Source organism: Bathycoccus prasinos, assembly GCF_002220235.1.
Source record: "Bathycoccus prasinos genomic : Chromosome_9".
NCBI classification, from domain to species: Eukaryota; Viridiplantae; Chlorophyta; class Mamiellophyceae; order Mamiellales; family Bathycoccaceae; genus Bathycoccus; species Bathycoccus prasinos.
The window spans coordinates 123,900-144,429 of NC_024000.1; the positions used below are offsets into that span (position 1 = coordinate 123,900).

At 48.6% G+C, this 20,530-nt stretch overlaps 10 protein-coding genes across 10 annotated transcripts; 3 read left to right on the top strand and 7 right to left on the bottom strand.

Moving 5' to 3' along the window:
• Positions 1 to 314: 314 nt before the first annotated feature.
• Positions 315 to 2,418, bottom strand: Bathy09g00690 (predicted protein; the record flags this gene model as incomplete). The annotated part of the gene is made up of 2 exons (XM_007510964.1): positions 315 to 1,783; positions 1,980 to 2,418. 2 exons carry the CDS (start codon positions 2,416 to 2,418, stop codon positions 315 to 317), a joined length of 1,908 nt encoding a protein of 635 aa, XP_007511026.1.
• Positions 2,419 to 2,972: 554 nt separating this feature from the next.
• On the bottom strand, positions 2,973 to 4,142 carry Bathy09g00700 (predicted protein; the record flags this gene model as incomplete). The annotated part of the gene is made up of 1 exon (XM_007510831.1): positions 2,973 to 4,142. One exon carries the CDS (start codon positions 4,140 to 4,142, stop codon positions 2,973 to 2,975), a length of 1,170 nt encoding a protein of 389 aa, XP_007510893.1.
• Positions 4,143 to 4,371: 229 nt separating this feature from the next.
• Bathy09g00710 (predicted protein) lies at positions 4,372 to 5,960 on the top strand (the record flags this gene model as incomplete). The annotated part of the gene is made up of 3 exons (XM_007510847.1): positions 4,372 to 4,383; positions 4,672 to 4,698; positions 4,890 to 5,960. The coding sequence occupies 3 exons, from the start codon at positions 4,372 to 4,374 to the stop codon at positions 5,958 to 5,960; spliced, it is 1,110 nt and encodes a 369-aa protein (XP_007510909.1).
• A 228-nt stretch (positions 5,961 to 6,188) lies between these two features.
• Bathy09g00720 (unknown protein) lies at positions 6,189 to 7,793 on the bottom strand (the record flags this gene model as incomplete). Its single annotated transcript, XM_007510859.1, has 1 exon — positions 6,189 to 7,793. The coding sequence occupies one exon, from the start codon at positions 7,791 to 7,793 to the stop codon at positions 6,189 to 6,191; it is 1,605 nt and encodes a 534-aa protein (XP_007510921.1).
• Positions 7,794 to 8,356: 563 nt separating this feature from the next.
• Positions 8,357 to 8,527, bottom strand: Bathy09g00730 (unknown protein; the record flags this gene model as incomplete). The annotated part of the gene is made up of 1 exon (XM_007511190.1): positions 8,357 to 8,527. The coding sequence occupies one exon, from the start codon at positions 8,525 to 8,527 to the stop codon at positions 8,357 to 8,359; it is 171 nt and encodes a 56-aa protein (XP_007511252.1).
• A 372-nt stretch (positions 8,528 to 8,899) lies between these two features.
• Positions 8,900 to 10,207, bottom strand: Bathy09g00740 (predicted protein; the record flags this gene model as incomplete). Its single annotated transcript, XM_007510811.1, has 2 exons — positions 8,900 to 9,601; positions 10,049 to 10,207. 2 exons carry the CDS (start codon positions 10,205 to 10,207, stop codon positions 8,900 to 8,902), a joined length of 861 nt encoding a protein of 286 aa, XP_007510873.1.
• Positions 10,208 to 11,692: 1,485 nt separating this feature from the next.
• On the top strand, positions 11,693 to 13,084 carry Bathy09g00750 (DNA-directed RNA polymerase III subunit RPC6; the record flags this gene model as incomplete). Its single annotated transcript, XM_007510977.1, has 1 exon — positions 11,693 to 13,084. The coding sequence occupies one exon, from the start codon at positions 11,693 to 11,695 to the stop codon at positions 13,082 to 13,084; it is 1,392 nt and encodes a 463-aa protein (XP_007511039.1).
• A 222-nt stretch (positions 13,085 to 13,306) lies between these two features.
• Bathy09g00760 (predicted protein) lies at positions 13,307 to 15,853 on the bottom strand (the record flags this gene model as incomplete). Its single annotated transcript, XM_007511231.1, has 1 exon — positions 13,307 to 15,853. The coding sequence occupies one exon, from the start codon at positions 15,851 to 15,853 to the stop codon at positions 13,307 to 13,309; it is 2,547 nt and encodes an 848-aa protein (XP_007511293.1).
• Positions 15,854 to 16,113: 260 nt separating this feature from the next.
• On the top strand, positions 16,114 to 18,447 carry Bathy09g00770 (predicted protein; the record flags this gene model as incomplete). The annotated part of the gene is made up of 1 exon (XM_007510913.1): positions 16,114 to 18,447. The coding sequence occupies one exon, from the start codon at positions 16,114 to 16,116 to the stop codon at positions 18,445 to 18,447; it is 2,334 nt and encodes a 777-aa protein (XP_007510975.1).
• Positions 18,448 to 18,536: 89 nt separating this feature from the next.
• Positions 18,537 to 20,327, bottom strand: Bathy09g00780 (predicted protein; the record flags this gene model as incomplete). The annotated part of the gene is made up of 1 exon (XM_007510857.1): positions 18,537 to 20,327. The coding sequence occupies one exon, from the start codon at positions 20,325 to 20,327 to the stop codon at positions 18,537 to 18,539; it is 1,791 nt and encodes a 596-aa protein (XP_007510919.1).
• Positions 20,328 to 20,530: the final 203 nt, after the last annotated feature.

Consider the following 20,530-nt stretch of genomic DNA (forward strand, 5'->3'; position numbering starts at 1 on the left):
AGATTTTAAAGAGAAGTCGGTGAACGCGTACGCGCGCGTGTACGTTCGATTTAGTATGGTTATTATTATTCTTGCACAGCTGACTAATACAATTTTTCAACGTCTTTCTCGCTACTACACATCTCACAATCACGCACGATATTATCATCATCATCCTCTCCTTCTCTCATCTCTCTCTTTCTAAATAATATATATTACTACTATGCGATGATTCTCATCATCGTCTTCATTCTCTTCATTCTCTTCTTCTTCCTCTTCTTCTCGTCTCTTCGTTACCTCTCGGCCCTCTCTCTTCATTTTTCCTTTCGTTTCTTCTATTTGGATTTTGGCACGCCTTTCGAAACTGCCTTTTCGAAACAGTTTTCAATTTCCTTGAAATCCGTAAGTAAAATCCCTCGCTTGCTCGTGAAGTTTGTGTATCCAAACGCGCTCTCGAGTCGTTGCATGTGTGGTCGTTTTTCGTCAGTCACGCGATCAATAACCCCGCGGTATTTCTCGTTCGCGTGAAGTTTCGAGTACCATCGACTCCCGGCTTCTCCTCTTCGCTGGATTTCTTCCGCGACGCTCGCGCTTCTCAACACCGACAACAACCATCTGCTACACTCGGCCAAGTCGTCGTACGCGTACCCGGTCAACTCCACCATGCACTCCATATCCGCGCTGTCCCACGACAAATACCACTCGTCCTCCAGGGCTATAGCCAGTGCCGAAGCCGCTATAACGCTCGGCTGCCAACGCAAGTGTTGTTGGGAAAGCACCGCCAAGTCCACGGTCAACTCGCAAAACTCTTCCACTTTCCTCTTGTGACTCTCCAAAGCGAATTTCATATTTCTATACGCCAAGGTATTTTCTCCGTACTTTCCTCCGTACGTTCGTTCGTAAATTTTTGACTCTTTCTCCAATCTGTCTTCTACGGATATCTTCGCCACTTTTCTGTGCGCGACGTCGATGTATGCGTCTAAAAACGCTCTCGGATTTGGCCGGTACAGAAAAAAGTCCAACTCGCGCAGCAAAGCGCGTTCGGCGAGTAACAACTGACTGCGGTTAAACGTGCTCACTTCCGTGCACGACGCCACGGTCGCCGCGCACGGCGGATTCACCTCAACAATCTTAGCCGCCACGAATAAACACGTCGCACCTAACCTTTTCAGTTTGTTGCACAACGGGTTCACCGTTTCGTCGCCGAGCGGGAAAATCGGCGTCACGCCGCCAAAATCAACGCCATCCATGGCGCTCGTACCTTCCGCCTCCTTCGCGTAAAACAAAACCTTTCTGTCTTTACCAGGATTTGCGTATTCTAAGCGATCGACAACATAGAACGACTCGATCGCTTTCGCCGGCACCGGCTCCGAACCGTTCCCGTTTCTTTGCAAAAACACCTCGCACTCGCGTTTACTCAAAAACGTATCGCAGTACCTCACCGCCAAATGAAACGTCTCCGGCGCCATCGATAACCGAAGAGACCTCTTATACATCCAATTCACGACTTGCTGTCGCATCGCCGGGTTGAACAACTCCCCATATTTCACGTACGGGTCCAACGTGTACCTTTCTTCCGTCCTCCGCCGCCCGCCGTCGTTGGAAAACGCCCAGTAGGCGTACTCCGCCAGCGTCGACGTCGCGCCTCGCGACGCCGTCGGCGTCGTTTGCGTCGAAAGCCTCTTTCCCGCGTTTTCTGTCTTCTTCACTGTCTTCTTCTTCACCTTCTTCGCGTCGTCGAAATCGTCGTCCTCTCCTTCCTCGTCGTCATCTTTCGATGAAACTGGTGGTAAAGGTGGTTTATCTGTGTTGAGGAAAAGAAAATGTCACGCGGCGTGAGTGTTTTCAAATAGACTCTTCTCGTTCGTCGTTGCGTTTATTCAAACACCAACGAACGATTTTGAAAATTTTTGAATTCAAAAAGAGAGAAAAACAGAAGCAAAAAACACGAGAGAAGACAGATACAAAAAAAAAAAGAGATGAAATTTTTGAAATCGTACCGCTACGACTGCGCGTGGTGTTCGACGCTTTCCCTGTTCCTTTCCGCCTTCTTTTTCCTACCAAGGGTTCTTCTTCGCACATTAAATCGATCTCGAAATCTTCGTCTCGGTTGTCTTCCTTCTTTTGTATCGCTTTTGCGACTCTTTTCCTCCTCGTTCCAGCTCGTGGAAAAGTTGTGTTTTTTTTCTTCTTCGTCGTCGCTTCTTTTTTCTCGCCCGCCAAACATCTCGGGGATGAGGATGCTTCGACGACGATACTGGCGGTCATCCTCGACGGCCTCGAATCCGGAATCTCGGGAGTACTAGAAGCGTTCCTTTTATTTCTGTCCTCCTGTTCTTTCTCTTTGGTGTTGTTCGTGTTGGTGAGATCTTTCAACCTGTTGTTGTTGTTGTTCTTCGTTGTTGTTGCGGTTGTTCGTCGCATCTTCCGCGAGGACATTTTGAAAATGTTTTTGAAAAATGATTTTCAAACGACCACGCGCGAATCAAAGAGTCACCGTCGGAGTGCACGAGAGGACGAGAAGAAGAAAAAAGAGTCTCTTATATTCTTCTCCTCGTCGTTGAGGTGTATCGCGTGTTCGCTAAACGAAGAAGAACGGGGGTCGTCCGGCTCTTCTGCGTGCTAGTATCGCTAGTGTTTGTTGGGGGTGGATGTGTGGATATGAAAGTGAGGAAACTGTCTCTCGCTTTTTTTGCTGCGCTTTTTGAAAAAAAAATTCTGTTAAAATTTGAAAGAAATGTCAGTCGTCTTTTGTCGCGTGGTGGTGCAAAAGAGAGTTTTGTGAGAACGACGACGAGAGAAAATCAAGCAATCGTTCTTTTTTTTGAAGGCGTTTTGTCGAGGAGAAGACGAACAAAAGAGACGATCTTTTCGAGGAGGACGGAAGAAGCGAGTACCAAAGCGATGCTGCATACATGAAAAACATATTATTAAACTAAAATGGCTACTACACTGTTTTGACCGCGCGCTTTTGCATATCGCAAAGTCGTTTTTTACTCGGCGGCCTTGGCGAGGATATCTCCTCCTTCGTCTGCTTTTTCCGATGATACCGAAGGAAACGACGACGAGGAAGAGGGTGAAACTATAGATACCGACGGCGCGTAACTCATGACCACGCCGTTGACTTCGTCTCCTTCGTCTTCGTCCTCTTCTTCCGGTTCGTATTTATCCGCCGTTTCGCGAGAGAACATACCGCCTTGGCTGATCCTTTTCCCTTCGCCGGCGTCGATGTACGTTCCCATGCCTAAATCTCTCAGCAAAGCCGCTTTTTGCGGCGTGTACGAGCCAAAGTTCTCCTGGTCTACTTTCGGCGCGTCCAGCGCGTTCAACGCGAACACGCAACCTAACACGCCCGCTCCGCACGCCAACATCGTCTTCTTACACCTCGCCACCGCCGGGCCGCACACGTACGTCCCGTCCAATCTATCCTTCGCCAACATCTCCGGCGTTTTCACGTACACTTGACCATCGTACCATCCCGTCTCTTCGTACTCAATCGTCGCCGAGAGTAAGCGATTTCTCACGTAATCCCACGAGTTGTGAATGTTCAACGTTATCGCGCTCACTGCAACCAAGGAACCCAACATCGCCGCGACGTGCGCCTCCGTCCATTGTATCTCCGGATTATACGTCTCGCTCGCGATCGGGTACGCGATGACCGTGAAGAAAAATCCGCACAAAATAGTCAACCGTACCGCGTAACGCTTCCCATCTAAACCGCCCCATCCAGAAACCAGGCCTTCGGCGACTTCTTTAAGTTGCGACGAAGGCCTCTGGTCCATCGGTACTGGACACGTATCTACCACGTCGTCCAATAACGAAGACATTTCCTCTTGGCCGACGTCTTCGCCGAAATGCATTCGAGTTCTTCGCGAGCGTTGTTGTCCTCTTCTTCGAAAAGAAGCGATGTGATTACCACTTTTGACCGTTTTCTCTTCTTCTCCCGCGAAACCCTGGTTAGCTCGCATCGCCGCGACCGCGCGACTCCTGCGACGTAAACGGCTTTTTCTCGTTTTCATCATCCTCGGGAGGTGTGACGTCTTCGTGTAATCATCATCGATCCCGGAAACCGACGCTCGCCGTTCGCTCTCGCTCCTCTTCGAAGAATACTTGTTGTTATTGCACTCCACGCATCGCGAAAGGGAGGAAATTACAGTCCGCATGGTACTATATGTGTACCGATGCTAAAGTCCTTCTCTCTCTCTCTCTCTCTCTCTCTTTGTATAACTCAATCAGAGACGAAATGTGCACGCAAAACTTTTTTTTAAGGGCAGACGAGCCACAAATTTTTGAGGCAAGTGAGGGGAAGAGTTTTCAGCTTTTCGTTTGCCCCACAACACAAAAGATCTCTCTATACCTTTTATATATAATCACACACGTAATAATATAAAAATGGCTTCTACTGTGCGTTTCTTCGTCGATGACTCTCTTTTATTACGCGCGCGTGGCGTTACTCTTCGACGACCGCGCGATGGGGGCTCGCGACGGCGTCTGCAAAAGTCGCGAGGTCCTTTGCGAGAGGCATTTCCGAATTTTTTTTTCCTCTGTTCTTTGCGCGGATGGATTAGCGAGAACGCAGTGATGAGTGAGAGGCGTAACTGAATTTTTTATATCCGGAAAGACGACGAGAAAATCGAACGAACGGAGGATGAGACGTAATACTGACCAACGTTTTTCTAATCGTAAATGCAGTTATCTTTCGCTGGCCTCTCTGCCAAGGTATGTTTTCGCGTCGCCCGTCGTTGGGTGTTTTACGATGATGGGAGACGATGATTTTAGATAGCGCGCAGAAGCAGTTTTTTTTTGTTTGTTTCTTTTGTGGGTGGTGCTTTGGAAAAGACGGATAAGGTCGTCTTGCCTTAAGTTTGATTACTGATGAATTCTTCTCTTCTTCTCTCTATCATAAACAGCAATGCATCTCGCAAAAAGTCACCTCCGCTCGCCAAAGCCAAAAGGTGGCCAGAGTGTCCACCGTGGTCAAAGCGGCCGATAAGGGTGGCCCGTACGGCTTGGGTCTCGAAATGGCCAAGACGGCTGGGAAATCCATGCAATCCGGCAAGGCGAAGGTTCCGTTAGCGTTGGAAGAAGGTGAAATGCCGTTGAACACGTACAAGAACAAGACGCCGTTCACTGGTACCGTCAAGTCCGTGGAAAGAATTGTTGGCCCGAAGGCGACTGGGGAAACCACGCACATCATCATCGACCACGGAGGAAAGATGCCGTTTTGGGAAGGGCAGTCGTACGGCGTTATTCCGCCGGGGACGAAGATCAACTCCAAGGGTAAGGAAGTTGCGCACGGTGTGAGATTGTACTCCATCGCGTCTACTAGATATGGGGACTCCTTCGACGGTCAAACTGCAACTTTGTGCGTTCGTCGTGCGACCTACTGGGACGAAGAGAAGGGCGCTGAAGATCCGGAAAAGAAGGGCATCTGCTCCAACTTTTTGTGCGACGCCACCCCGGGTACGGAAATCATGATGACTGGCCCGACTGGCCAAGTCATGTTGTTGCCGAAGGATCCGTCCACCCCGGTCATCATGGTTGCCACTGGTACTGGTATTGCCCCGATGAGAGCGTACATCCGCCGATTTTTCGTTGAAGACGTCCCGAGCTGGAACTTCACCGGCTTGGCGTGGTTGTTCATGGGCGTCGCCAACTCTGACGCCACTTTGTACGACGACGAATTCCAAGAGTGCGTCAAACGATTCCCGGGCCAATTCAGAATTGACTACGCCTTGTCCAGAGAACAAAATAACAAGAAGGGCGGCAAAATGTACATCCAAGACAAGGTTGAGGAATACAAGGACCAAGTCTTTGGCTTGCTCGACGGCGGCGCGCACATGTACTTCTGCGGTTTGAAGGGCATGATGCCGGGTATTTTGTCCATGTTGGAAGGTGTGTGCAAAGAAAAGGGCATCGACTACGAAGAGTGGTTGGAAGGTTTGAAGAAAAACGGTCAATGGCACGTCGAAGTTTACTAAATTTGTAGTTTCTTTTTTAGAGAGAAAAGATTTAGTAAACTTATTGAGAACGCAGCCGAGAGAACGAAAGAAAACAATCAGAAAACGAGAGAGAGAAAAAGAGAAAGAGAGAGTTGAAAAGAGAGAGAGAGAGAGGGTGAAGAGAGAGAAAGAATAAATAGATCATTCTGTTTTTTAATACTTGTGTAATCGAAAAACATCTTACTATATAACATAACTATAACTACTTCAGCTATTACATACGTTGATTGCGCCAGTAAAGTAAAGTAACCGCATCAACATCGTTTCAAACTCCCACGAGTGGCTTTCGCTCGGTCGTCCGTGATTAAACGACTTGGCAAAGTTATCCATGGAAACGCTAAACCCGAATAAATCCACCTCTTCGCACATTTTCAGCGCCATCAAAACCCCGTGGACGCCGGAAGACATGAATCGGTAACACTCGAACGGCCCGACGCCTAACGAGTACAAGTCTTTCCTCAACTGCGAGAACACCTCCAATTCCCAGTTGATTAAATCTGCGGCTGCTAAGTGTAAATTCAATTTGGGATGTTTCTTTTGCAACGCCTGTAAATATGGCGCGGAAAAATAGTTCCAAAATAAAACTTCTTCGTCGCTAGAAATGTCCTCTGACGCTCCGTCGCCGTCTAATAAACTCGTCGTATATTTTCGATTGACTAATCGAAAGGTTGTTTTCGTACCCATATATTTTTGCTTGTCCTCGAATTTCACGCCTTTTTCTTGCATCACGTGGTGCATGCGTCGCCATTCGGAGTTAAATCGGAACACTGCATCGTACTGGTCGATGGCGTCTCCGTTTTCCGCGTCGAACAAGTTCATCGAGTTGCCTACGATAGCGCACCGATCGTACGCCGAGCCTTTGAACACGTCCTCTTTCGGCGTCGGTACGCGCTCTTCCCACCCCGAGCTCATATCGCATCCCGCTTTCGGTCCACCACCACGCTCTCCACATCCACCAGATAAGAGCCCAGTCTCTTCGTTCTTCACTAACGGTAAACACTTATTACTCCCGCCTTTCGAGTGCACGAAACAATTCGGACTCCCAAGCGCTAACGTTTGAATCCCGCTAAACTCTATGGCCACCTTCCTCAACTCGTCTCTCGTCGCCTCGCACGATTTCAAATCCACTAAACACTTCTTTAATTTCTTTTCTACCTCAGATAACTGGTCGACTTTCTTCTTGCTCACTTTCGATTCTTCCGAGCATCTCTTCAACGCGCGTTGCTCGGCGCACGCTTGACGAGCTTTCAACGGCGCGCGAGGAGAACAGCTCGGGCCAAATTTACCACCCATTCCAGCCGCTTTGAACGTTAACAACTGCCTTCTTCCTCGTTCGCGTGATTCTGTCCCGTTCACTCCCTCGTGTTCTTCCTCTCCTTCTGCTCCTACTTCATTCGCTCTCTCGCCGCTCGATAACGCTTTCCTCCTAAGACTCACTCTTCTTCTCTTCCACTCTTCGATCTCCTCTAAAGGCCTCCACGGTTTCGGCGCATCGAAGCACCTCGGATGAAACGGTTTCGGCGGTTTTTGCAATAGTAATTTCTGCGCCATGGTGATGTGAGAATCTTTGTATCGGTCGCGAGACATCCCGTGGCCTCGGACTTCCTTCGATTGTTGTTGTTTATCATCTTCTTCTTCTCGATGTATTCCAATCGAGAAATCTTCGCTTCCACCATCTCTTCCTTTTGTTTCTCGGTCTCGAAACGCGACCAAAATCACACACGCGAATAAAGCGAGAAGCAAAACACTCAATCGTTTTGCCCTCGCTCTCCCTGCCGGGGTTTTCGTGGAAGCGCGGCCCCGAGGCGCCATGATGATATACTGTCAGAGGTGGTGTGTGCGTAAAATTTCTTTTGAAGAAAAATACGCACGAGAGAAGAAGCGTCAAAGAAGAGGCGAGTGGTTTGAAAATGAAAACCGCGCTCGCTCGGCGAGAGGCGACGGAGAAAAGCCGCCAACGTCACTCGAACCGGGCGAAGAAAGATTTGTTGCAAAGAAATCCACACATTTCGTACGAGGAGTGGCAAAAACTCTCCCGGTACGCGCACTTGAAACCGATGAAAAGAGAGGAGTGGACGAGAGCTTTTAGTCGTTGCGGGAAAAACTCCTCCGTCGAAGAGGAAGAAGAAAAAAAAGAAGAAGAAGAAACTCGAAGGGAAGACCGAGATGACATCGAGAGATTTAAAAGCGAGAGTAACATCGCGTCGCGTTCGTTGGCGTCGAGAAAACCTTTGTCGAGTTTACAAACGCACACGAACGAGAGAACGGATACGGAGGAGAACTTGCGCTTGTTTTGTTCCGAGATCAAGACGTTTGACCAGTTCAACCGCGCGTGGCGAGACTTTGAAAGAGAGGAAGAGAAAAGGGAAAAGATGTTAACGTTTGTGTTTGAAACAGATGCACGCGGTGAGTGTATCGCGGAGACTCTTTTCAAGGCGAAATGCATCGAAACGTGGATGCTGGAGGAGATGTTGTGCGTTTTGCTCTCTTCGCCTCGCGGCGAAGAGGAATGGCGAACCCAAGCCGCCAAACGATTGATTTCGCATCTCTCGACACCGCTACAAGTTCAAATGTTATCAACGCGTGCGCGAGAAAAGCTCAGGGAAAGAAAATTAAGCTCGTAAAAGAAGAACGAGTTTGAGATCTGCGCGTATTTATGTAAGTTATTCCGTCTCAATAATATTCTTTTGATATCACAAAACAGTTTGCTCTTGCAAGCGCAAACGCAGCTTGCCCTTCGTTTCCTAGTAAAACTACTTCAAGCACACACCCGCGCGTTCCTAACACATCCAATTTCTCCAATTTCTCACCGATTTCTCCCTCTCTCTCTCTCTCCTTTATCTCTTTCATTTTTACAAAATTCTTTTCTTTCTCCCTCTTTTTCTTTCTTTCTAATAACAATTACTCTTCTTCTCAAATTAGAACGGAGACGCGCCGCCGACGTTCGCAAAGTTGGTCAACAAGTTGTGCGCGAACGGATCGGTAACGTGATCCGTCAAGTTCTTCACTGGCCCTTCGCCGGTGATGATCGCTTGCACCATGATACCGAAAAACGCCATCATCGCCAATCTGCCATTTTTGATCTCCTTCACCTTCATCGCGTCCATGTCGTTTTTGCCCATACCCATCGGGTTGAACGAACCGCCCGGGTACGCCGGGTTGCCGGTGCCGCCCATCCCTTTTTCCAAGCCAGCCAAAGATTGCTTCGTTCTGAAGCCCGGGTTGGCGTATTCAGTCAATCTGTTGATTTCGACAAAGTTCATCATGCACACCATGACCCAGAACAACGCCGTCGGCGGCGCCCAAAAGTCGTACGAGCCTTGCGCCGGGATGATACCGTTCTTAAACCAAACCACCGCCGTGGAGTCCGGAATGAAGCCCTTCATCGTTTCCGGCGCAGTCGCGCCGGCAACGCCAAGCATCGCCCATCTGCCGTGGATAACTTCCGCGTACGCCAACCACCCCGGGTTGATGAAACCGCCGGCGCCTTCTGGATCGGACAAGCCGAGCGGATCGAAACCGTAGTCACCCGGCAAGGTGCCGTCCAAGTAGGACAAAGATTGGTCGGAGACGCCCAACATGTACAACGGAGCGAGGTTGTCCGTGTTTCTGGCAACCTTCTGTTAAATGTGATTATTTTCGAGAAAAGAACAAGGGAAGAGAGGTAAGTTTTTGTCGTTTGATCATATTTTTTTTCCTTCGGGCGCGCGCGCATATCTCCTACTCTTCCCACGCTCGAAAGAGTTCAAACAGCTCCCGCACCACTCGTTGCGTCCGTTCGTACCGTTCGCTCGACCGACGCAAGTCGCAACAGGAGCTCGTCGCGAAAAGAGAAAACGTCTTTAAAATTTTCCCTTTAGAGATATCAACCGTATCTCGGCCCCGGGTGCGTATCAAAAAAGAGCACAAAAAGGCGAGAGAGATTCGAATTTTACGGTGTCGGAATCGACGCGCGAGAACCTCGTTCCGACGTCCCGATTGCCCATCAAAACAGAAATTCGTTTCCCTCCACCTCCAATGCACGCGCGAGCGTAAAAAAATCAAAGGGAAGAAGTAAAAAAACGCACCGCCGGAGCCGCAGCGGCTGGCTTTTCCGTTTCCGCAGGAACGTCCCCTTCCGCCTTTACAATCAAAGATCGTCTCTTGTTGTTGGAAGACTTGGTGACTTGCGAAACCACGCGAGTGGCTAACGCGGCTCTGTTTGCGATGGTAGATGCAAAAGACATGTTTAAACGTGAATAATGTGCTTCGAGATGTGTGTGTGTGTTCAAAAGGACACGAGTGCAAATATGAAGCAATCCACGCTTAAATTCACCGCTTAAAAGAGAGCGATTGTTTTTCTTTTTTTTAGAGAGAGAGAGAGAAGACGGAAGAGAGCAAACACACAAACAACTAGTATTACAACTCAACTGTAACTCCCCATCCTAAATATTTCCTGTGGTGTTTGAACAGAAACACACCGTCGCACAAGCTTTACGTCCTCTCCATCTCCTCCGTTCCCAAATCTCATCGCACGAGACTTCTCTGGATAGAAGACCACCACGGGCTCCCAGATTCATTTCTGCCGAAAATATTTCAATAGTCGTTACATGAGCATGCTTCGGACAACTCGCCTTTTTTCAAAGGTCGGTCACCGCGATCGCTACAAGTCAGCGCCGCGCAAAAATACGCATATGGAACTTAAACACTTTATGGTATTTTCAATGATATATTTCAATCAAAAATCAACGTACTTCACCTATCAAAGTTTCTTCGATCGATCTCATGAGAGCCGAGTGTCATGATAGGCTGAGCATCGCAAATGGATGCTCGAGAGACGTCGTATTGTCTCACATGTTTCTGCAATCCAAAAAAAAAAGGAGAGAACTCTCGATTTTAATCGATACAAAACTCCCCCAACGGTACTCAAATCCCGTTTCAAAAAATGAAAGGCTGGAATTCTTTCCCAAAAAATGCTCTTTCCTCCATGTGTCGTCGTTGACTTCTTCTTCGATGAAGAAGAGAGAAGATATGCAATAACACGACGACAAAGAAAAGAACACAAAAAAGGAGAGAAACTCGCCCGCGCAAGTCAAAACTCTCCGTACTCGAACCCCCTTTGTCCGTTCTTTCCCAGCTCTTTTCATTCATTCATCTGCCATGCGATAGAGAGATACAAAAACGCTCGATTTGTATCTCTAAAACAGAAAGAAAGCAAACGATGAAGAAAAGAGCTCCCACCCTTCCACCCACTATCATCGATAGAGATTTATCGATGATAGCAATGCGTGTGACTTTCTCGCGCGCGTGCGCGCGCGCACGCAAAAAAAAAGTGATATTATATGCGCGCGCAAATGCGCGCAAATGCGCGCGCGAGAAAGTGAAGAGGATATGAGAAAAAAATGCGTTTTAGATACAGATACAAAATTCGGAACTTTTTCGGCAAAAAAATTTGAGACGCACAAAAAAAGAGGGGAGAAGATCCTTCAAGGTAGAACTTAATTGACTGACCACTGTTTCTCTCGCCTCTCTTTTTTTCCTCCCACGCAGCCGTCAGAAAAAAGAAACTACTATTCTATAGTATAGATATAGATACAGAGTAAAGCGTGTCCTCTCTCTCTCTCTCGGCCCAAACGCGCGCTTCTTTGTCTTTGTCTTCTGCTTCTGCTTCTTCTCTCTGTTGTCTCTCTCTCTTACTCTCTTACTCTCTGGAAAGAAAGAAAGAAGAAAAAATGGCGGGAGGATCGAAAGGAAAAGCGAAGAAAGGAGGAACGAATACTCACGAGAACGAGGACAACGACGATGAAATCGTGATGCCTCCGACGAACAACACCCAACGAGAAGAAGAAGAAGACTATAATCAACAAGTCCTCGATGCTATTGCCTCTCACAACAACAACCAAGGCGTCAGCGACCCAGACTTGCAGAAGATTTTGTCCTTTTGGAAAGGAGGCTTACGCAGGGACATCATCAACCACTTGTTGGATTCAGAGAAAATCACGTTACACACGGAAGGCGAAGGCGACAATGCAATTTGCTACTTCAAAAGAGTGAGCGAGGAAGAAATGCTCAAGAAACGAGGGTTATCGAGCGAAGATAGGTTGGTGTTGCAAGTCATCGAAACCGCCGGGAATAGCGGGATGTGGACGAAAGAAGTCAAGCAAAAGACGAACTTCCCGCAGGTGAAAGTGACGAAGATTTTTAAAACCTTAGAGCAAAGGAAGTTGATTAAAAGCGTGAAGCACGTCGCGCAGCAAAATCGAAAGGTGTACATGAAGTACGATTTAGAACCGTCGAGGGAGATTACCGGTGGAGCTTGGTTTACCGATCAAGAGTTTGACGCCAAGTTCGTGAAAATCATGCGGGACGTGTGCCGGGATTTTATCAGAAAAGAGAAACGGGTGACTTTACAGGACGTGTATGAGCACATCGTGAAGAGTAAAATATCCAACGTGAATTTGAGGAAAGAAGACGTGAAACAGATTGTGGACACGCTGTTTTACGACGGGGACGTGGAGATGATCACGCCCGAGGAAAGGAGGAGACAGAAGATGGATGCGTACGAGGACGATTTCATCGACGATAGGAAGAACCGAAGAGGTGGTGCTGAAGGAATGTTGATGTACGAATCCGACGAGGAAGAAGAAGAAGAAGAAGAAGAAGAAGAAGACAGCGAAGGAGAGGACGAAGACACGACGACGAAGAAACGCAAGAAAGGATCGGCGAATAATAACAAGAGGAAGAATAGCAACAAGAAACAAAAGAAAGCGACGATGGAGAACAAGAAAGGTAGTAGCAGCAACAAGAAGCAGCAGCAAAAGAAAAAAGGTAGAGGAGGAAACGAAAGCGAAGAGGCGACGGTTGAAGTTGACGACGGCGACGATTTTACCGAAACATACTACGTGCCTTCAAAGTGGAAAAGCAATATACTCACGCCGCTGAGTTACGTACCGTGTGGTATTTGTACGGTCTATCAAGAATGTGAGCCAGGTGGGTTGATCTCGCCGGAGAAGTGCCCTTACATGGACAGGTGGATTAGGGACATTGAAGAGTCCGGGAATAATCCAGGACCATATAATGGAATATTAGGAACGGAAGATAACGACGACGATGAAGAAGAATAGGTAGCAGAGGTGAAAATAGAAAGAGAAAGAGAGACGCGGCGTAATATACTATCAGAACATAATATACAATTAGCGTATCGGTTGTAGTTTACAATTGAAAAATTGTCAAATCAGTCGTACTCGGGTAAGTAATAGTAGTAGTAGTAGTAGTAGTAGTAGTAGTAGTAGTAGTAGTAGTAGTAGTAGTAGTAGTAGTAGTATACCAGTAGGAGAATCTTTTTCTTATTCTTCCTTCGTCTCGTCAAAATTCTTCTTGGCGGGAAAGCGCGAGATTGTTTGCACAATCTCTGTAAAGTCTGGTCGCTCTTTCGGGTCTGTTTTCCAGCACCTTTCGATTAGTTCGCGAACATCCTCGCGAACTTTATCTTCCGGCAAAATTTCGCTTCGCTTATCTTCCATGCCGACGAGGAACGCGATGCGAAAGTGCACGCACTTCTCAAAAGGAATGCGCCCGGTGGCGCATTCGTATACGATGTTGCCGAACGAGAAAACATCTGCTTTCGTCGAACACGGGTAGTGTCCGGTAAACAATTCCGGTGCCATGTAATTCGCTGTCCCCGCGTTGACATGTGCAGTGCTCGTTTTCAAAGTGTTTGCCATCAGCGGTAGTAATCGAGAAATACCGAAATCGCAAACGTACGCCTTGTATTTTAGAGTCGGCGCGTTATCACCGTCGTCGTCTAAAATATCGTAATCGTCGCCTCTCCGCTGTCGCCTCTTCTCGAGCACATCAGAAAGTACTTTAGCTTCCACGAGGACATTCTGAGGTTTCAAATCGCGGTGTAAAATTTTCCTCGGCTTCAGGCTGTGCAAATACTCCATCGCTTTCGCAACGTCCAACAGGATTGTGCGTAACAAAGTACCCGACAGTTTGACGCTTTCGTTATTTTCGCGATGCAACATTTCGTTGAGCGATCCTCCGTGGACGAGTTGAACGACGAGTAGCGCTTTGTGTATGGGCTCAAAACACGCGGCATATACGGAGACGATGTTCGTGTGCTTCGCGAGACGAAGAATTTCAACCTCAGACTTCAACATCTTTATGTCTTCGCTGACCTCCTCGTTGTTTTGGGAAGGCGTAGGCGTGGTAGTCGATGCGGATGTTGCGGTAGGCAAAGCGTTCACTCGAAGCGTTTTCACGGCGACTTCACGGTCGCGAAATTTACCGCGGTAAACCGTACCGTACGCGCCACCTCCCAGGCGCTCGTAAATTCGAACGTCCTTCTCGAGTTCGACTTCGGATAAATTTTCAAACGGCACTTCGTCTTCTTTATCCGGAGTTAATTCGAGCTTGGACGACGAAGACGACGATGACCTGAACTTATTATTATTTGTATCATCTTTTATGCTATTTTGTAACTTTTCGATTTCTTTGGCGAGCGCGTTGAGTGAAACTCTCGCCTCCGCGCCTTCTCCCATATCTCCCTCGTTGGAATTGAGCAGCGAGTTTTGCCGCGAAATCGCTGGCGAATGCGCCGGCGTCGTATCTTTCGTACTTCTTCTCAGCAACTGTAAACGATCCATCTCTCCTCTCGGTGATTCCTCCGTCGTCGGTATAGACGAAGAGACGTTTGATTTAGGAGGTTTAGTAGACGTGCGACGGACCACATCCTCGCAACCTGTAATCTCTAGCGTAGACGGCGCGGGAGCCATCAATCGTCTCGCCTCGGAAGATTTGTTTTTATTCTTCTTCTTTTTCTTTTCTTCTTGGTCAATTTCTCCGCTGATATTTATTACCGTTTCGTTCTCGAGCTCGTCAATACCACCACCTTCTCCGCTACTTCTTCGTTTGCTACGAGATGTCTTCCAAGACAGAGGCGTGAATGGTCTCGAATGCGTCGTCGTCGTCGTCGCGTCGAACGCGCCGCTTTCACCGCCCAGAGACGATTTCGAATGCATCCTCTCGAGATAATGTAGCCACGTACGCACGCGATCTTTGCTCGCTATTTCACTTCTGTCCGTGAAATGCTTTCCTTTTTTCATCCGTTTCTTAGCAAAGTAACACACGACGACGAGTACCGCGACCAACAAAGCGCACGCGACGCTGACTCCAACGATCAACATTTTTTCGCTGTCTTCATCTTTCGCGTCGAAGAGAAACGTAACGTCCTCTTCACCAATGGCACCACCGCTTTCGTTGTTCTCATCGCTTTCACCAATCGCTCCAAACGCCGGCAGAAGCAAAAGTGTCCCTCCCGTCGTCGCGAACGTCTCTCGCGTTCCGCCTTCATCGTCGCTCATCGAACTCGCTCTCAACCTCACGCTTCGCACCGAGACGTCGCTCCCAATCCCGCTCTCGTCCGCAAACGACACCGCGTTAAAACGAGTTAACTTCTCGCTCGCCTCTCGCAACGAATACGACGAAGAAAAAATGCTCGTATTTTTCACATCCTCCGTGGTTGACAAAAAACCAACGTTCGCTCTGTGCGTCTGGTTTTGCACGGAAACCACGACTTCCGTGCTCGACGCGACCGCGATGACGTCCAGGAAATACGATAATTGCGATTGCAACTCGTAACTCCATCCTAAATTGTTTTCGATGGTCAGGTATCCTCCTCTCGGCGCGAGTTGGAACGCGAATAAAGAACTCGTACTACTTCTGTTCTCCAACACGAACGGAGGAGAAGAAAGAGCGCGCGGTGCGGGGACCACCACCGTCCACGAAGGCGACGACACCTGACCGTTTCGAACGATCGAAATCGATGCAAAAGTATCCTCCGAGTCGTTTTCCTCTCCAAAAGGAAAAGTTCCGTTCGAAGTCGTCGTCATCTGTTCCCTTTGTCGAACAGATGCGCGCGCATGCGCGTATTTGTGCGGATCTCGTGCTTTGCCGCCAAAAGCAAATTCTTCATTACTCCGACGCGGAAAACAGAGAAAGAAGACGCTTTGCGAAGAGAGTGAGAGAGAAAGCGAGACAGACGTCGACGAAAACAAACCGCATCCGTCGGTGAAAGCTCTTCTTCTTTGTTTTTCTCCTTTCGGTGTTCTCCTTTTCGTCGTCGTCTTCGTCGTCTTCGAGAGAGAGAAAGATGGCGTTCGACGATGCCGTTGAAGAGGAAGACAACGACGAACAGCGAGAAAGAAGAAACGAAGAAGAAGAAGAAGAAGAAATGACGAAGAAAACGACGCTGAACAACAGCGCGCGGGCCAACACCACCACCGATGAAAAAACTGCCGCTCAAACGGACGACGACGACGAAGAAGAATCAGATTCAGATTCAGAGGAAGAATCCTCCTCAGAGGAAGAGGACGAGGAAGAGTTGGCGAAGTGGCGAAATACGACGTACGAAGTCGGCGATCGCGTCTCCGCGTTCGCCTCGTGGTTTCAAACGAAAGACAAATACTTACCGGCGAGAGTCATTCACGAGACGACGAAGAAAGAAACTTTGCGAGGCGTTTTTGGAGGAAAAGGAGGAGACGCGGCGAAGAAGAGCGGTTCCGGCGACGGGGCGTCGGCGACGGTGGTGCAGATGATTAAGCGGTATTACTGCAGCTACGAAGGGTACTCGAAACGGATGGACGCGTGGTTGGATGCGAGTAAGATGCGGCCGTTGAAGGAAGAGGACGACGGGTCGAACGAGCATTTGAGCGAGGAAGAGGAAGAAGAGGAGGAGGAAGAAGAAGCGATGGAGATTTTAGAGGAGCAGACGACGACGAGGAAAAGGAACGAGGGAGCTGAAGAGGAGGAAGAGGAAGGTATCGTAGAAGTGAACGACAATAAAAGTGGCGGAGTCGTCGTGACCGACGCCGGCGAGGAAAACGAAGAAGAAGAAGAAGAACGTGTAGGGACGAAGCGAAGGAGGACGGGTGAAAACGCAGAGCCGAGTAATGGTGGTGGTACGAACGCGAGTAAAGGCGCCGACGGTTCGGAGAGTCATCCGCGCGCTTCGAGCAAAAACAAAACGATGAGCAACAGCAATAGTAACAAGAAAGAGAAGATCGGAGGCGGTAGCGGGGACATCGTTGATGTCGCTGCCGTCGTCGCAGGAGAAGATGGCACCGTAGAAGCCACGTCACCGAGTGCTAGGAACAACGGAACGACTAACGCAACCATTTTAGCGACCGCGGTGGCTGGAAACGCCGACGCAGCGACACCAACGGTTATAGTCGAACCACCAAATGAAGTCGTCGATGTCGACGCTGAAAATAATAACAACGATAAGGCAGCAGCGAACGCCGTCGTCGCGAATCAAAAGAAAACGAGTGCAAGTATGAACAATAACAACAACAATAAAACAAAAGGAGGGAAGCCGAAAGAGAAAAAGGGAACGAAGAAGGAGACGCAGCAACACCAACACGACGTGGCGGCGGCCATCGTGAAAAATGCAAAAAACGTCGACGTTCTCCAATTGGGAGCGTTTGAAGTGGACTGTTGGTACCGAGCGCCGTATCCAGACGAGTTCACCAGCGATAACAGATTATTCGTTTGTGAATTTTGTTTGAAATATTGCAAAAGACGCAAGACGCTCGTGAAACATAAAAAATGTTGCCCTTTGACGCACCCGCCCGGGAACGAAATTTACAGGCACCCCGCAGAAATCGAAAAGAGAACGATGCGTGGTGAAAATGGGGAAGAAGAGAGAGAAATTGAAGAGATTGTTCGTCCAGAACTGTCGGTGTTTGAAGTCGACGGCGCGCGAGCGGCGACGTATTGCCAAAACTTGTGTCTGTTGGCAAAACTCTTTCTCGATCACAAGACTTTGTATCACGACGTTTCGCAGATGCTTTTCTACGCCTTGTGCGAAAAAGGCGAAGATGAGAAACACAGGGTCGTCGGATACTTCTCTAAAGACAAAAACGGCTCTCAGACGGGACATAATTTGGCATGCATATTGACGTTGCCGCCGTACCAGCGCAAAGGCTACGGTAGATTTCTCATCGCGTTTTCGTACGAGTTGACGAAACGCGAAAGCTGGGTTGGAACGCCAGAGAAACCTTTATCGGATTTAGGATTGATGAGTTACTCCGCGTATTGGGGAGACGTGATCAGCGAGTTGTTGAAATCGCTGGAAATTGGCACAGTGATCACGCTTTCGAAGATTTCCAAGCTCACGCATCTGGCCACGCAGGATGTCATTTTAGTCCTCGAACAAGCGCAAATTTTGAAGCGCAAAAGTAAAGGCGATGGACAACAACAACAACAACAACAAGGTACTGTCACAACCGATGCAACGACGACGACGACGAACGCGAATGGAAACGACTCGGCGAACGTGGTCATCGGTCAAGTAGTCGAAGTGACGGCGGAAACCATTGCGAAGCTGGACGAGATTGTGACCCCGGCGGCGAGGCGAGCGAAAGCGTTGGACGTGAACGTTAAGTATTTGAAGTGGGAAGGAACGCCGGTGAGTAACGTCGTGTAAACTTCATCATAGATTCTTTGTTGAATAGTATAGTGGTACATTTAATTGATTTCTTTCAAAGTTGTGTGGTCGGTTTTTATTATCTACTTTTAATCCCACGGCGCGCGGCCCGTGTTCAAGAACTTCTTCCTGTCGTACACGTCGCAATCTTTTTCTTCAATTTTTTCTGGCTTCAAACCGCGTTCGCCGAGTTCTTTCGAGGACATTTTGGACTCTTCGTACACTCTGGACATGAACGATTCTTTCGCGTCCACGCACCCGCAATACGCGGCGTGCACGAGACCAGCCACGTGTTGTTGTTTTTCCTCGCTTTTGCCTTTTTCATCCTTGCCCAACTTACCGCCGTCGTCGTTACCCTTGTTCAAGTGCGACTTAAAGTCGTACGTCACGTAGTTTGGCGCTTGCACTTGCGTCAGAGCTTTGATAATCACCCCATTTTCTCTTTCTTTCGGTGCAATTTCCCACGTCAAAACGCCTTGCTCCGTGTTGTCTTTATCTTCCGGATCTTCGCGTTTCAACCAAGTGCGCAAGACTCGAGCGGCGTCTTTGTTCGCCGGCGTCGCGGCAATCAAACCCGTATTCGTCGCGTGTTGCTCGGTCGCACCGCCAAAGTCACTCAACGTGACCAGCGCGGCGTCGTGATCGAGTAATTCGTGCAACACGTCTTCGCGCATGTCTCTTAAGAACACCGTCGACGCGTCCACAAACATTGCCGCGTATCCGGCATCGACCAACGTTTTGACCGCTTTCACTTTTCTCCACGTCCACAACTGGCGTAATTTCACGCCAAAGTTGGAATCGTACGCCGATTTGTACGAACCTTCGTCGTTCGTGTACTTGCCCAACATGTCTTCCATCTCGTGATCGAAGAAGCACGTGTGTTGGCAACTCTTCGTCACGCGATCTTTACACTGCTTCACGGATTTTTCGTCCGAAAGAATGAAAGTCAATCGATTGGCGATTTCTGGCGCGTGTCTTTTCGCAGAGTCTAACATAATCTCCGCCAACGGCCAATACGCGGCGTTCGCGATGGTTAAAATTCTCAAGTCTTTATCCGACGGCTTCAAATCGTGCGCCTCCAAGTGGTCGATGAGGTGCGGAATCGGCTCTGGGCCGTTGTACCAATCGTTCTTGTTTCTGTGATGATGATTATCTTCGTCATCCTTTTCTTCTTCTTTTCTTTCTTCTCTTTCACCCATCTTTGATGAGGACTGTCTCTCTTTTTCTTCGTATTCTCTCGAGCGCTTGCCTTCTTTCGACGACGATTCAGACGATAACGAATGTTTTGAAGAAGAAGAAGAATCATTCTTCTTCGATGATGATGATGATTTGCTGCTGCTTTTACTCGTCGTCGTCTTCTTAATCTTCTCCTCCTCTTCTTTCTTCTTCTTCGCGATTGCGACTTTCGTCGGTTTCGGCGTCAAATCCTTCCTCGGGTACTTCACCTCTCGCTTCTCGCTCTTGCCGTTCGGGTTCCAGTCGCCGGCTAACGGCTTCGCCGCCCCTAAGTTCGCCACCACCCCGTGTTCTCTCTTATACGAACTCTCCGGCGCTACGACTCGCTCGCTTAAACTTATCGGTAAAAACTCCCCGAGATTTGTTCGTAAAGAGTCGAAGCGTTCTCGCGGCAGACAGACTAAGACCACCAAGAGGAGGACGAAGCCGAATTTCACGCCTACGGCGAACCCACCGATGGCGGATGGAACGTTGACTTTTGTCCGAGCTTTTGCGATCTTTTTGAGTAAAGAGGACGCGTTTCGATGTTTTACGGTAGTTTCTTCTTCTTCTTTCGCAGCGTTGTTCGGGGTTTCTAAAAGACCCGAGCGTTCGTTCGCCCTGGCGTTGGTGATGGATGCCGCCGGGCCGCGTCCCATCTTCATTTTTCCCGTAAAATCCGAGAGAAGAATATATACAAGAAGAAGCCCTCTTCTGCGCACGACGACGACTACTGAAGCGTAACAATGAACGACTAAAACTGCTCAAAAGCTGCTTCTCTCTCTCTCTCTCGCGTGTGCACGGAAAGCGCGCAAAGTAAACGCTCTGAAATGAAGAGACAAAAATGTTCTAAAGAGGGGAGAGAGAC